The sequence below is a fragment of the Canis lupus genome, chromosome 1 (assembly GCF_011100685.1).
Source record: "Canis lupus familiaris isolate Mischka breed German Shepherd chromosome 1, alternate assembly UU_Cfam_GSD_1.0, whole genome shotgun sequence".
NCBI lineage: Eukaryota > Metazoa > Chordata > Mammalia > Carnivora > Canidae > Canis > Canis lupus.
The window spans coordinates 110,687,572-110,700,862 of NC_049222.1; the positions used below are offsets into that span (position 1 = coordinate 110,687,572).

Here is a 13,291-nt window from a genome sequence, read left to right on the forward strand (position 1 = left end):
AACGGAGGTCCATCGTGTCAGGCATTTGACAAAGGACATTAAAGGAGTCAGAGTGGACACAGAGGAAAGCCCTGGGTCCCCTGGAAAACCCCAGGGGTCCCTGACTCTGCCTTCTGTTGGGTTGTTTCCTCCTACACACTGCTCCTCTGCCCTCTCCTCTCCCTCTCCTAGGCCCTCTCAATTACCCATCAAGACTCCACCATCCAGAAGTTTCTCTCAACCCCTTCCTGACCTTGTTTATATGATTTTGCTCCCTGCTGGCTAAGGGAGGACAGTCTGGGACATGTCCTTAAACTCCTTCTTGAGCCAGTTCCCTGGGGACCCTCACCCACCAGTAGAGCAAGTGGGGCTGCCTGAGAACGGGTGAGGTTTCATTAGCCAAGACTCCGGCTATCACCTTCTGTGGGCTGAGAGACCTTCTACCAGCAGTCCCCCCCACCCCCCACCCCGGGGCCCCTGTCTGGGCCTCAACTGGTCAGTTATTCAGGAAAGGGCTGGATTAGCTATTTCTGGGGATGAAATGCACCGTCAGGCTGGAGTGAGCGATGTCAGTGTTCAGACCCGTAGAGCAATACGGAATGTTCCTCGAGGGCTTACTGTCACTGGCACCATTCTAAGCACTTAGCACGGTTCACTCCCTGTTTTCACAGGCAAGATTCGCATGCAAGCCTTACTACTCCCCAACACGGCTGTTATTATTTTTCAAGATTTTATTTTTATTTATTCCTGAGACACACAGAGAGAGACAGAGAATGTTGGCAGAGGGAGAAGCAGGCTCCCTGCAAGGAGCCTGATACGGGTCTCAACCCCAGGACCCTGGGATCACGACCTGTGCCAAAGGCGGACGCTCAACCCGAGCCATCCAGGTGCACCGGTTAGGTGTTATTAAAATTCCCACTTTGCAGACGGGAATACTGATGCCCAGAAAGGTGACGTCACTGGCCTCACACCAGCATGTAAATGGCGGAGCTGGGAATTCCCAGCCCAGGTCCTTCACTACACGGTCGGTTTCTTCTTACTCCCAGTGAGAGCTCTCATCTGCGGGGAAAGCGTATTTGGGACTCATTAGCCCTAATTAGGACTAATGAAGAGCCTCCTCCAAGCGGGGAAGCCACCTAGGTACAAGACGTCACGAAGGAACACGGTGACAGCAGCCAAGACGGGCGTGGGAATCCAACCACGCTCCCGCGAACGGCCGTTTAACGGCACCGCCCCCTGACCCGCCTCACTTCCGCCTTTTATTTGCATATTCAGCGATCGGACGACAGGCGTCAGCGTCGACGCGGTGACATCAGAGAGCGCCCCTGCAGTGCTCCACCCCTGAGCGTACGCACGTACGCACGCACGGAGACGAGCGGGCGGGGGAGGAGGGAGAGATCGGAGGCGCCCCGCCCAGTGAGCAAGCTTGCGCGTGCCCCGTGCGACCGCCAAGATGGTGGTGGGCGCGTTCCCTATAGCGAAGCTGCTATACCTGGGCATCCGGCAGGTCAGCAAGCCGCTTGCCAACCGCATTAAGGAGGCCGCCCGCCGAAGCGAGTTCTTCAAGACCTATATCTGCCTCCCGCCGGCTCAGCGTGAGTTTGACCCCACGTCCCTCTACCCTTTCCATTCTCCAACCCCTTTCTGGTGGTTGTTCAGGGGATGGCTTCTGTTTACAACCAATCACAGCCTCAACCGGCAAAGTCCTGTAGCCAATAGGGAGGTTCCTTGGAAGAAGGGCAGGCAGGTAGCCCAATAGTAAGAACGGCCGTGGGGCAGGGGGCGGGGCAGGGTGCTGGTGCCCTAGTTGGGAATACCAGCCAATAGAAGAAGAGAGCGCGTGGAGACTGACGTGTGGACGAACCAATAGTACGGGGGACAGGAGTAACGTGGGTGGGACATCCCTGGACGGAGAGGAGGTAGGGGCGGGACCGAGGACGGACTGGACCTGGTCGTTTGTCAGGCCATCCCTAGATAGTTTGGTTTCCTAAACCCCACTCCCTGCCTCAGTTTCTCTCCCGTCCTGGGAGGTGAGATGCCTGGCATGGCGTTCAGGGAGGGTTTCATGGCAGAGGAGACCTCTGTGCTGGGACCTGAAGGGTGAGGAGAATCTCACCAGACAACAGGCTGGGGATGATGTCGAGGGAGAGCGGGGAGCTTGCTCCAAGGCCAGATGGTTGAGGGGAACGTACCTGTTTTCCTTCTAAGTCTGGGTGCTTAAAGTTTGCAGAATTGGCGGTCCTTTGGTGTTTAGTGGGGCCTCCTCCAGAAGTGCAGATCTTCGGAAGGGAGAAGTTACCAGAGTGCTCTCCTGTGGGCTCTCATTTGACCCTCACTTTTTTTTTTTTTTTTTAAGATTTTATTTATTTGTTCATGAGAGATACACAGAGGCAGAGGGACAAGCAGGTTCCCTGCGGGGAGCCTGATGAGGAACTTGATCCCAAGACCCCGGGATCATGACCTGAGCCGAAGGCAGTCACTCAACCACTTTGCCACCTCCTTGCCCGGACCCTCACACTGTTTTTGTCCCCATATCAGGGAGGGGAAACGACTCCCCCCAGGTTGCAGAAGAGAAAATGTGCCTTGACACCAGAAGTGAATTGCGTGGGTCACACATGGGAGTTTGTGCAGAGTCAGGACTGAAACCCTGCACTGCGGGTTCCCAGGGCTGGTTTCTGTTTCCTGCCACTGCTTTTCTCCTAAACACTGTGATGTGTCTTAGCGCCGTGGGGTAGAAAGTGACTTCTTGGGCGGGACTGACATGGATTCTAATCTGGTCCCGACGACTCCTGAGTCACTTACCCCTCAGAGCTTCGCTTTCTCTTCTGTACGATGGGTTATATATGATAGCAACATTTAATGGGCACTTGCTTTGTGCCAGGCCCTATGCTAAGCATTGCATAGTCTTTCAGCACTAAATCCTCAAATTATGAGGTAGACCCTGTTATTATTCCCATTTTGTGTATAGGCTGTATGTGCATTTATGCTGTAAATAATACTTACGATGTTGTGAGGAGTAAATGGATATAAAATGTTAAGTCAGTGGGTGGCACAAAGATATGGCTGTTGTATAGATGTTAGAAAAGAAAAAAAAGCGAAAAATCTTGTCCTTGGGGATTTTACATTCTTGGGGCAGGGATGGGGGGAACCGACCAAAAAAATAAATTGTGAAAATATGAATTATATTAGATAGCAGTACTTGCTCTGGAGAAAACATCAGGGATGCAAAAAGAGGACTGTCTGGGGGGAAGGCTGAAAGTTTAGATGGGGGGTCAGGGAGACCTCATTGGGAATAAGGGGGAGAGGAAGGAGCAAGCTGTGCAGGTATCTGAGAAAGAGCATTCTTGCACATGCAAAGGCCCTGAGGTGAGAGTTTGCCTGGTATGTGTGATGAACAGCCAGGAGGCCTGAGCAAAGGGACGGGGACTGAAGAGAGAAGGAAGTAGTGGAAAGAGGGGCAGATTGTGCAGGGCTTGTGGACCACTTCAGTGCTTTGGCTTTACTCCCAAGCGGATGAGACTCACTGAAGGCTATTAGCAGAGGAAGGACACGGTCTGAGGCACAGGTTGATAGGATCCCTTTGGCAATCATAGGGTTAGGTGTTGTTGTTGTTTTTTTTTTCTTAAAGATTTTATTTATGAGAGAGAGAGAGAGAGAGAGGCAGAGACACAGGCAGAGGGAGAAGCAGGCTCCATGCAGGGAGCCCGATGTGGGACTTGATCCTGGGACTCCAGGGTCACACCCTGGGCTGAGGGTGGCGCTAAACCGCAGAGCCACCCAGGCTGCCCCATAGGGTGAGGTTAGATGCAGGGAGGAGGTCAGCATGGTACTCCAGGTGGGAAGTGAGTGGGAAGGAGAGGTCAGTTTCTGAAGACATTTTCTCCCCTTCTTTTTATTTATTTTTTTTTTATTTTTTGCAGGTTGAATCACTGTGTTTTACTAAGTGTACAGGTCCACTGGGCATCCAAACAGGTCCCAGTGGCAGTAGAACTTTCCAGAACCTTCCACATGCATCCCTGCTGTCCGATTCCACCCCTGAAGCCCCTGGGCAAACCCGGGCGGGCCCCATCCCCCCCTTCTTTTTAAAATTTCAGACCCTCAGAACAGTTGTAAGAAAGAATGGTGGTAAAAGGGCACCTGGCTGGCTCAGTGGGAAGGGCATGTGACGCTGGATATCGGGATCAGGTGTTCAAACCCCATGTTGATAGTACAGATTACTAAAAATAAACTTTAAAAAAAGCTTAAGTTATTAAAAATAAAATTATATACCCTTCACCACCTAGTTCATCAGTTGTTAGCTGCCAACAGATTTGCCTTGTCATCACTCTTGTATATGTATGTATGTATATATGTATACACACACTTTTTTTCTGAACAGTTTGAAAATAAATTGTGGACGTAACACTTTACTCCTAAATATTTTAGCCAGTGTTTCCAAAGAACAAAAACATTTTTGTATATAACACAGCACCAGTATCACATGTGAAAAATTTAACATTGATACCAATGATATTGATAACAATATTATTTAATATATAACTAATATTTAATATATATAGCTCATATTCTGATTTCTCCAGTTATCTGCAAAATGTCCTTTTTTTGGCTCTTTATCATTATTTTTAATCTAAAGTCTGCTCAAGGATCATGCACCGTATTTGATTGTCTTCTTTTCTTTCTTTTCTTTTCTTTTCTTTTCTTTTTTCTTTTTTCTTTCGTATTTATTCATGAAAAGACAGAGAGGCAGAGACACAGGCAGAGGGAGAAGCAGGCTCCCTGTGGGGAGCCTGATACGGGACTTGCTCCCAGGACTCTGGGATTGCAACCTGAGCTAAAGGCAGACACTCAACCACTGAGCCACCCAGGTGTCCCTGTCATGCCTCTTTAATATCCTTCAATCTATAGCATGGCTCAGCCATCCTACCCACTGCCTGTCTTTGTAAATAAAGTTTTATTGGCACACAGCCACACTCATTGGTTTGCATCTTGTCTGTGGCTGTGGTATTGGGTTTTATGGCCCACAAATCTAAAATATTGACTCTGTGGCCTTTTATGGGAAAAGTTTGCTGATCCTGCTCTATACTGGTATTCTTGTTTTTTCTCTTCTTCTTCTTCTTTTTTTTTTTAATGGCATTGCCATTTGGAAGAATCCAAGCCGGGTTGTCCCATAGTGTCGCACAATCTGGAGTTTTCTGATTGCTTCCTCTGATTTGATTCACACTGAGCATCTTTGGCACAAACACCACACACACGATGGTGTGTCTAAGGACATCACCTCAGGGGGCTCCTGATGGCTGTTTGTTCCGTCATTTGTGATGGTGACTTGGATCCCTTAGCTAAGGTGGTGACCGCTGAAAGACCACCTTTCCTTTTCCCCTTAGGAATAAATACCCAGTAGATTTGTTTGGAAGGCAGCACTGGCAGGATTTCCCCTGGAGTGGGCGTGACAGGGCCAAGTGAAGGAGGAGCGCGTTGGACAGAAAGGACCAGAGGCTCAATTTGATGACCAGGGTTTAGTTGACAATGCTATTACACATTGGGCTGCACTGACTGATTATATTTATACTTTAAAAATTATGCTATTAATTAAAAAAAAGAAAAAGAAAAAGAAAAAGAAAAAAAAACTTATGCTGTTACCATCCTCACACAGCTGTTTGCCCTTTGCTGTGCGCCCCTCCTCCCCCCTCTCCCCCCACATCCCCGGCCAGGCCCGTGTGATTGGAATTTTCCAGCACCTATAGCAGCTGTGTGTTCTCCTGGGTTAGGCCTCTGGTGCTGACCAGCGCATCTAGCATCTGTGTCTCTGGCTGAGGTTCTTTTGACTCAGCAGGGTAGGGCTGGCTGTCTTCTCTCAGTGGAGGCTGGGGTGGGAAGGGTGGACGCCTGAGGAAAGAACAGTAAGTGTAAGAAGCATAAATCATCAGTATTGCGTTGTGTTGGGGAGGCAAGGATCTGTGTTATTTAATTTTATTTCATTATTTCTTTCTCTCTTTATGGAGGTAGAAGTTTATTGGATACACTGCATGGGAGAAAGCCAGCAGGATGGCAAAGGAGGGACTGTCTGCTGGGAGGCAGTGGTGGGGGGCTGTAGTTCAGGGGGACAGTGAAGAGGAAGGGGAACTATTGGGATTTTTTTGGTACCTGTGCCTGGTTGTAAGTAGCCCACTGGTCAGCCGGAGCTTATGGATATTTCAAGGTGGGCCACCCAGTGGGCCTGTTTGCATTTAGCCAGGGGTCACCTTGGGCCCTTTCTTTTTATTTTTTTTATTTATTTATTTATGATAGTCACAGAGAGAGACGGGCAGAGACACAGGCAGAGACACAGGCAGAGGGAGAAGCAGGCTCCATGCAGGGAACCCGACATGGGATTCGATCCTGGGTCTCCAGGATCGCGCCCTGGGCCAAAGGCAGGCGCCAAACCGCTGCGCCACCCAGGGATCCCACCTTGGGCCCTTTCACCTTTCCTCTGGTTTCCAGTGCTCAAGCCTGTTGCCTAAAAGCAGCTTCCACATTCCCTGCTGACAGATGGACAATGACAAGTCTTTGGCATTAGGGCAGAGGTCTCATCTTCAGTAGCTGCTTCATGCTGGAGTTGGGGGTGGGGGGTGCTGTCCCTCCCTAGACTTGTTGGTCCAGCATGGGGCGGGGGGTCTGTGCAATGACAGACCAGAGGATGGTATTAGATTAATGTGCTGGGACGCCTGGGTGGCTCAGTCAGTTAAACGTCTGCCTTTAGCTCAGGTCCTGGGGTCCTGGATGGAGCTGAGTCAGGCTCCCTGCTTAGCAGGGAGCCTGCTTCTCCCTCTCCCTCTGCTGCTTCCCTACTTGTACACTCTGTCTTTCTCTCTGTGTCAAATGAATAAATAAAATCTTAAAAAAAAAAAAAAAAAAAGATTAATGTGCTACTAGGCAATTTGAGTGGAATTCCTTGGTGGCCAGGGCCATGGCATTTAGGGGATGGTACCTCCAGGGGATGGACGGGAATTTCTCCTTCCTTCATTCCTCCGTACTTAAGGAAGGAAGGAAGGAAGAATGAAGGAATCCTTCAGGAGGCCGGAAAGGAATCAGCCTCCCTTCTCGTCCTCCATTCCACTTCCTCCTTCTTCATTCCTCCTCCTTACTTCCTCCTTCCTTCATCCTTACGTCTTCTTCCTTCACTTCCTTCCTTCCTTCCTTCCTTCCTTCCTTCCTTCCTTCCTTCCTTCCTTCCTTCCTTCCTTCCTTCCTTCGTCACACAGAGAGAGAGAGAGGCAGAGACACAGGCAGAGGGAGAAGTAGGCTCCATGCACCGGGAGCCCAACGTGGGATTCGATCCCGGGTCTTCAGGATCGCACTCTGGGCCAAAGGCAGGCGCTAAACCGCTGCCCCACCCAGGGATCCCCTGGACTGGAATTCTTGTTGAACTATGTCTCGTATGTGGAATTGTTGGATTCACTCAGATGCCTAGGAATGCATTTTGTCCGTAGATCGAGATGGTGCCTGGACCTATGAGAACAAAAGGAAAAGGGGATGTTGGGGGAAAAGCTAGGTGGCTGAAAGTCAGCTGGCAGCAGGGCAGGGACCCATCCGAGCCCATGACATGTGCAGGTTCGCCCCAGATGAGCTGCCACTGCCAGCTGCGCCACACATTGGGATTGGAGGCCGCACGGGGGCCAGAGTGGGAGAGGAGAGGAAAGAGGTCCTTCACCCCCACAGGCTCCGACACAGTCTGACCTGTTTGGCCTTAGACCTGCAGACATACCTGGGAGCCACCCTGGCCTTGGGTTGTCTGAGGAGTACTAGGGTTAGGCTGCCAGAGGGCCAGAAGGAGAAAAGAGAAGAAGGAAAGGATCCCTTTAAGAGGGCGATTCCCTCACCCTTTCGGGCTCGAGGAGAAGTCCCAAGAAATTCCCAGAGCATGGGGAGAGTCCTTAGCTGCAGAGGATCTCCATGAGGGCTACCAAATGTGGGGCAACCAGATGGGGGGAGGGTGCCAGCACCACAGGCGGTGAAGGAATTCACCCAGGGTCAAACAAAAGAACAGAAGTTTCTGGAATATACTGCAGGGGAGCAGCAGGCAGGACAGCGGAGGAGAGACTATCTGCCAGCAAGGATCTTTTTAAACCAGGGTTTCTGGGGGAAAAAAGAAAATAAAAGTTTGGTGATGCCAGGCAGGTTGGGACCTTTCCTGCAAGGAAAATCCCAGTTTGTTTCTGCTTATTCCTTTAGAGTATACTGGTCATTTTTCCAGTTTGCTGCTCATAGTAGGCAAGATAAGTGTGCCTCAAAGATGTCCAGATCCTAATCCCAGGAACCTGTTGAATGTGTTAACTTCCACGACAAAGATGTGATTAAATCAAGGATTTGGGCCTAGGGAGAGGTTCCTGCATCATCCAGGTGGGCCAGTGTAAGGGTCATTGTAATTGAAAGAGAGAGATAGGAAAGAGAATGATTTGAACATCCTGCCCTGCTAGTCTTGAAGCTGGAGGAGGGGGACGCCTGGGTGGCTCAGCGGTTGATCATCTACCTTTGGCTCAGGGCGTGATCCTGGGGTCCTGGGATCCAGTTCCACATTGGGCTCCCTACAGGGAGCCTGCTTCTCCCTCTGCCTATGTGTCTGCCTCTCTCTCTCTGTGTCTCATGCGTAAATAAATAAAATCTTAAAAAAAAAAAAAAAAGGTGGAGGAAGGGCCACGAGCCGAGAAATGCAGGCAGCCTCTAGAAGCTGAAAAAGGCAAGGAAACATATACTCCCCTGCCGACACCTTGAGTTCAGCCTCCTGAGCTCTGTTTCAGATTCCTTGCCTCCAGGTTCTGAAGGGAGGATCTGTTGCATGCATGAATATGCTTAGCATAGGCCTGGCACGTTCAGTAAACAGCAGTGTGGCTGAGCGATCCAGGTACCCCTCCTCTGGAGCTGCACTGCCTGTGTGCGAATCTGGGTCCTGTCACTTTCTGTGTGACCCTGGCCAGGTGATTTAGCTTCTTTGGGCCTCATTTTCGTTGTCTGTAAATTATATTGTTATGACAATTCCGTGAGCTAATATCCATAGAGCATTAAACAGTGTCGCGGCCCTGAAGTGCTGCATAAATGTTGAATGTATAGAAATGCCAGGCATCATTATCGTTGTTACTGTTGTCATCATCATCATCTTTTTTTTTAAATTTTTATGTATTTGATTTTTTTAAAAGATTTTATTTATTTATTCATGAGAAACAGAGAGAGAGGCAAACACACAGGCAGAGGGAGAAGCAGGCTTCCTGTAGGGAGCCCGATGTGGGACTCGATCCTGGTACCACAGGATCACGCCCTGGGCTGAAGGCAGGCGCTCAACCACTGAGCCACCCAGGCGTCCCAGCTTTTATTTGAGAGAGAGCATAAAGCAGGAGGAGGGGCAGAGGGAGAGGGAGAAGCAGGCTCTGCACTGAGCAGGGAGCCCAATGTGAGACTCCATCTTAGGACCCCGGGATCATGACCTGAGCCAAAGGCAGACGTTTAACTGACTGAGCCACCCAGGCACCCCATCACCATCTCCTTAATGCTAAACGTTCCAGTGTGATCCTCCTCATTGCACACTCCTGGCTTGCTGTCTGTAGCCCAGCAGTCAGTACTTCCCACCTGGCTATGGTATTGGTCCCTCTTCCTCAGTCAGCACTCACGGGCTTATCACAGGCAGAAGGGGCTGGGCTTTCCCATGAACCTTTCTCACCAGCATGGGGCAATTACTGTGTTTGATTAGGAGCCAGGGTTGGAGTTATAGCTCTAAGTCAAACAAAGAGGGCAGTGTGGGGGAGTAGAAGGCCTCTCACTACCTGAGGTTTCACAGAATATTTAAAGCATCCTTTGAAATGAATGGTGTACTTGCAAGGAAGGAAATCGACACCCCCCCACCCCAACCCCCACCGCCGCCCCCAGCAAGGAGAAAGTAGGAGCAAGGAGCCAAGGAGGGGAGTGTAAGTATTGAAGCTGCCTTATATACTACAGGGGTGTGGACAGATTCACATGCCCTTGGGAACTGGGGCTGACCTGTGGGAACACTGGGCAGGGGACCATCTTGTGCAAAACCAAATCCCAGGAAAGGCACTGCTTAGGTAAGGGGTGACCTAGAAAAAAACCCCACCATGCAAAGGCACAGCCTTAGGGCTGAATGGAAATTGAAAAAGTCTCCTTAGGGACACCTGGGTGGCTCAGCAGCTGACTGCCTGCCTTTGGCTTAGGACGTGATCCCGGAGTCCTGGGATCGAGTCCACATTGGGCTCCCTGCAGGGAGCCTGCTTATCCCTCTGCCTGTATCTCTCATGAATAAATAAATAAAATCTTAAAAAAAAAAAAGCCTCCTTTGACAACTTACAGCCACTGACTGCCCTTCTTGGGGTTCTGGAACCTAAATTATACTTTCTGAAAGGCCCTAGAAATAGCAAACTGAAAATGAACCTGTGTGTTCATGAAGTGAAATGAACTAGAAATAGCAAACTGAAAATGAACCTGTGTGAAATGAAGTCTGTGTGCCCTTGATAAGGACAAAGCCTCTCTGGAGGAGTGCCTCTGCTGCCTGAGCCTTGGAGAATTCCTCCAGATGGAGTTCCGGCACATCTCATGATAAATTACATACTGGGCGGAGAAATAGGCACCATGAGCGAGAGGCAGCAGACACCAAACACAAGGCCTGCAAACACTGGATATCAGAATGATCAGATGTGTTGCCTATATTTGTATGGGAAAAGGATAAAATAGGAGGGATATGAAAGCATGAGTCCAATCAGAAATGACCAGGAAGTTGGAACAAGAACCAAACAGAACACAGCTGATGTTCAGAGCTCAGTATAAGGACTAAGCAAATACCAGATGAGATGTAGCTGTGGAGAGGCTGGGTGCACTGAAAGATATCTGAAGGAAAAAAAAAAAAAAAAAACAAGTTTTGTGGGATGCTTCCCTGAGCTACTGAGGAATACCACCTGTAGGCCCTGAATGGGTCCATCTGGGGAAGGAAGGGCTGGGCATTTTTATTTTTAACATTGTCCAGAGAGGATCCTCCTGTGCCTGAACATTTGAAAATCACTTCCCTGGAGTCTATTTATAATCCCCAGAGCACCACATGAGTTATGTTGCATGACAGCTAGGCTGCTGCTGGTGACCTCCAAAGGCTGCTTTTATTATGCTCTCCTGTTAAGGAAACATGTTGCAAAGGCTACTTTTATTAGGCTCTCCTGTTAAGGAAACATGTTGCACATCCTGTGTGTGTGTGTGTGTGTGTGTGTAGTTAGCAGTCATATATAGTGCTGACATAAAATACCGTGAATATATGGTGTGCATTTAAAAATATTAAAAAATTGGATCCCTGGGTGGCGCAGCGGTTTGGCGCCTGCCTTTGGCCCAGGGCGCGATCCTGGAGACCCGGGATCGAATCCCACATCGGGCTCCCGGTGCGTGGAGCCTGCTTCTCAAAAAATTGGAAGGTGTGGAATCAATACTTTAAAATATTTAGTGATGCCTGGGTGGCTCAGTCAGTTAAGCGGCTGCCTTCAGCTCAGTTTATGATCTCAGAGCCTTGGGATTGAGCCCCGCATCGTGGTCTCTGCTCAGCAAGGAGTCTGCTTCGCCCTCTCCCTCTCTGTGATCTCTGGCTCTCACTGTCTCTCAAATGAATAAATAAAACCTTAAAAAAAATAAAAGTTTTATTTTATGTGTTCGTGGCCACCCAAATGCTTTTGCTCTTGCTAAAAATATTTTCTTATGCAGACATTGTTAAATACATTTGGAGACTCTTGCTGCAGCCCTCTGTGAGAGTCTAGTTTTGACATTCTTTGTGTTCGGCCAGCCGTCAGAGCTGGCAGAGAGAGCCAAATGAGAGACCTGTGCTGTCAGCTGTTTTTAATCCATTTAATCCCGCTGCTCGTTTTTTCTGGCCCACCCTTCACATGCAGAGGAGTTTGTTGGAATTTGCCTGAGCTCACATTGTTAAATCTTTAGTCCATGTTTTTTGAGCAGGAGGCTTCTTTAAGAAGCCTTAAAAAATATTTTTATTTATTCATTCATTCATTCATTCATTCACTTATTTACTTACTTATTTATTTGTTTGTTTGTTTATTTATTTGAGAGAAAGTGATGGGGAGGGGAAGAGAGTGCAGGGATACTGCTGAGCAGGAAGCCCGATGTGGGGCTGGATTCTAGAACCCAGGGATCATGACCTGAGCCGAAGGCATACGCTTAACCCCTTAACCGACGGAGCCACCCAGGGGCCCCTTAAGAAGCCCTTTTGTGCGGGCTGGTTGATTCGCAGCCTGAGACTGTCCCTGTCCCCAGGAGTCGATTTGTCTAGGCTGCACTATGCGGAGTGGCCAGGAGAGGGCGCCTGTGTCGCCCTTTCAGCATCTGAGGTTGCTGATGGCACTTGCCTGCTGGGAGGCACTAAAAAAGCCTGATTTCTTTTTCTCCTCCTCCTCCCCTTCCTTCATCTTGTTACTCTTCTTTCTTCACCCTTCCCTCCTCCTTCTTCAAAACATAAGCATAACCAGTTCTTTTTTTTTTTTTTTTTTTTTTTAGCATAACCAGTTCTGACATTTTCTTCCAAACACCTTGTCTGCTCCTCTGTGCTCACCCCTCCTTGAGACTCTGTAGTCATTTCCTGGCTCAGCCCCCCAGGATGTGCCTCTGCCCCTCACTGGAGTCTTACCCGCCATCCGGCTTCTTGACTTGACTCTTGACTCCTCCTCTTTTCCTGTTTTCCTGCTCTAGTTGGCCCCACCTAAGACTCCTAAGCCCCCACATAGCTGGTGATTTCGGCAGGAGCTCCCTTGGTCCCCCTCTCTACTCAGCTATCCCTCTGCTATCAAACCCCCCAGGTCCTACCTCTGATGAGCAAAGGGCCACAGCAGCTACCCTCCCCTGAGGGCCTAGTGTGCTGGGCAGCTGTTTTTATCTCTTTTGAAATGGGAACACATTTTATGTTACTTTTGGGTTTTAGGTGGTTGTTTTCTTTTCCTTCAAGGTTTTCTGAATCAACTAAATTTACAAAAATCATATATTGCTTACTGTGAAAGAAAGAACAAGATACGAACCACTTTGTGCTTATCCGTGATTAATTGAAAATCCAGCCAGTAAATCTTAATTAAACCTAAATCAAAAGAATGTTTTTTGTTGGGGGAGGAAGGTGGCTCTGTGGTTGGTTTGGAGTTAGTGGTGTCATTAGGGGCCTGAGGACTCTTTCTGTCTCTACCATCTTTGTGTTCAGTCAATAACTCTCCTCGAGGCTTCAAAGGGCTGCTGGAGCACCAGACATCGAGCCTTTATACAGCACTGTCCAAAGGAGGGAGTTTGTGTGTGTGTCTGTGTG

General features: G+C 49.1%; 1 protein-coding gene across 2 annotated transcripts in view; it reads left to right on the plus strand.

Moving 5' to 3' along the window:
• The first annotated feature begins 1,075 nt into the window (after positions 1 to 1,075).
• Positions 1,076 to 13,291, plus strand: part of OPA3 (outer mitochondrial membrane lipid metabolism regulator OPA3) — a 73,026-nt gene continuing 60,810 nt past the window's right edge. Inside the window, exon 1 of one of the 2 annotated variants that reach the window (XM_038528568.1) lies at positions 1,076 to 1,574. In XM_038528568.1, coding sequence (XP_038384496.1) covers positions 1,433 to 1,574 — 142 coding nt within the window. In that variant the 5' untranslated portion in view covers positions 1,076 to 1,432. The remainder of the gene's footprint in view (positions 1,575 to 13,291) is intronic. The other variant, XM_038528567.1, reaches the window with a different exon arrangement.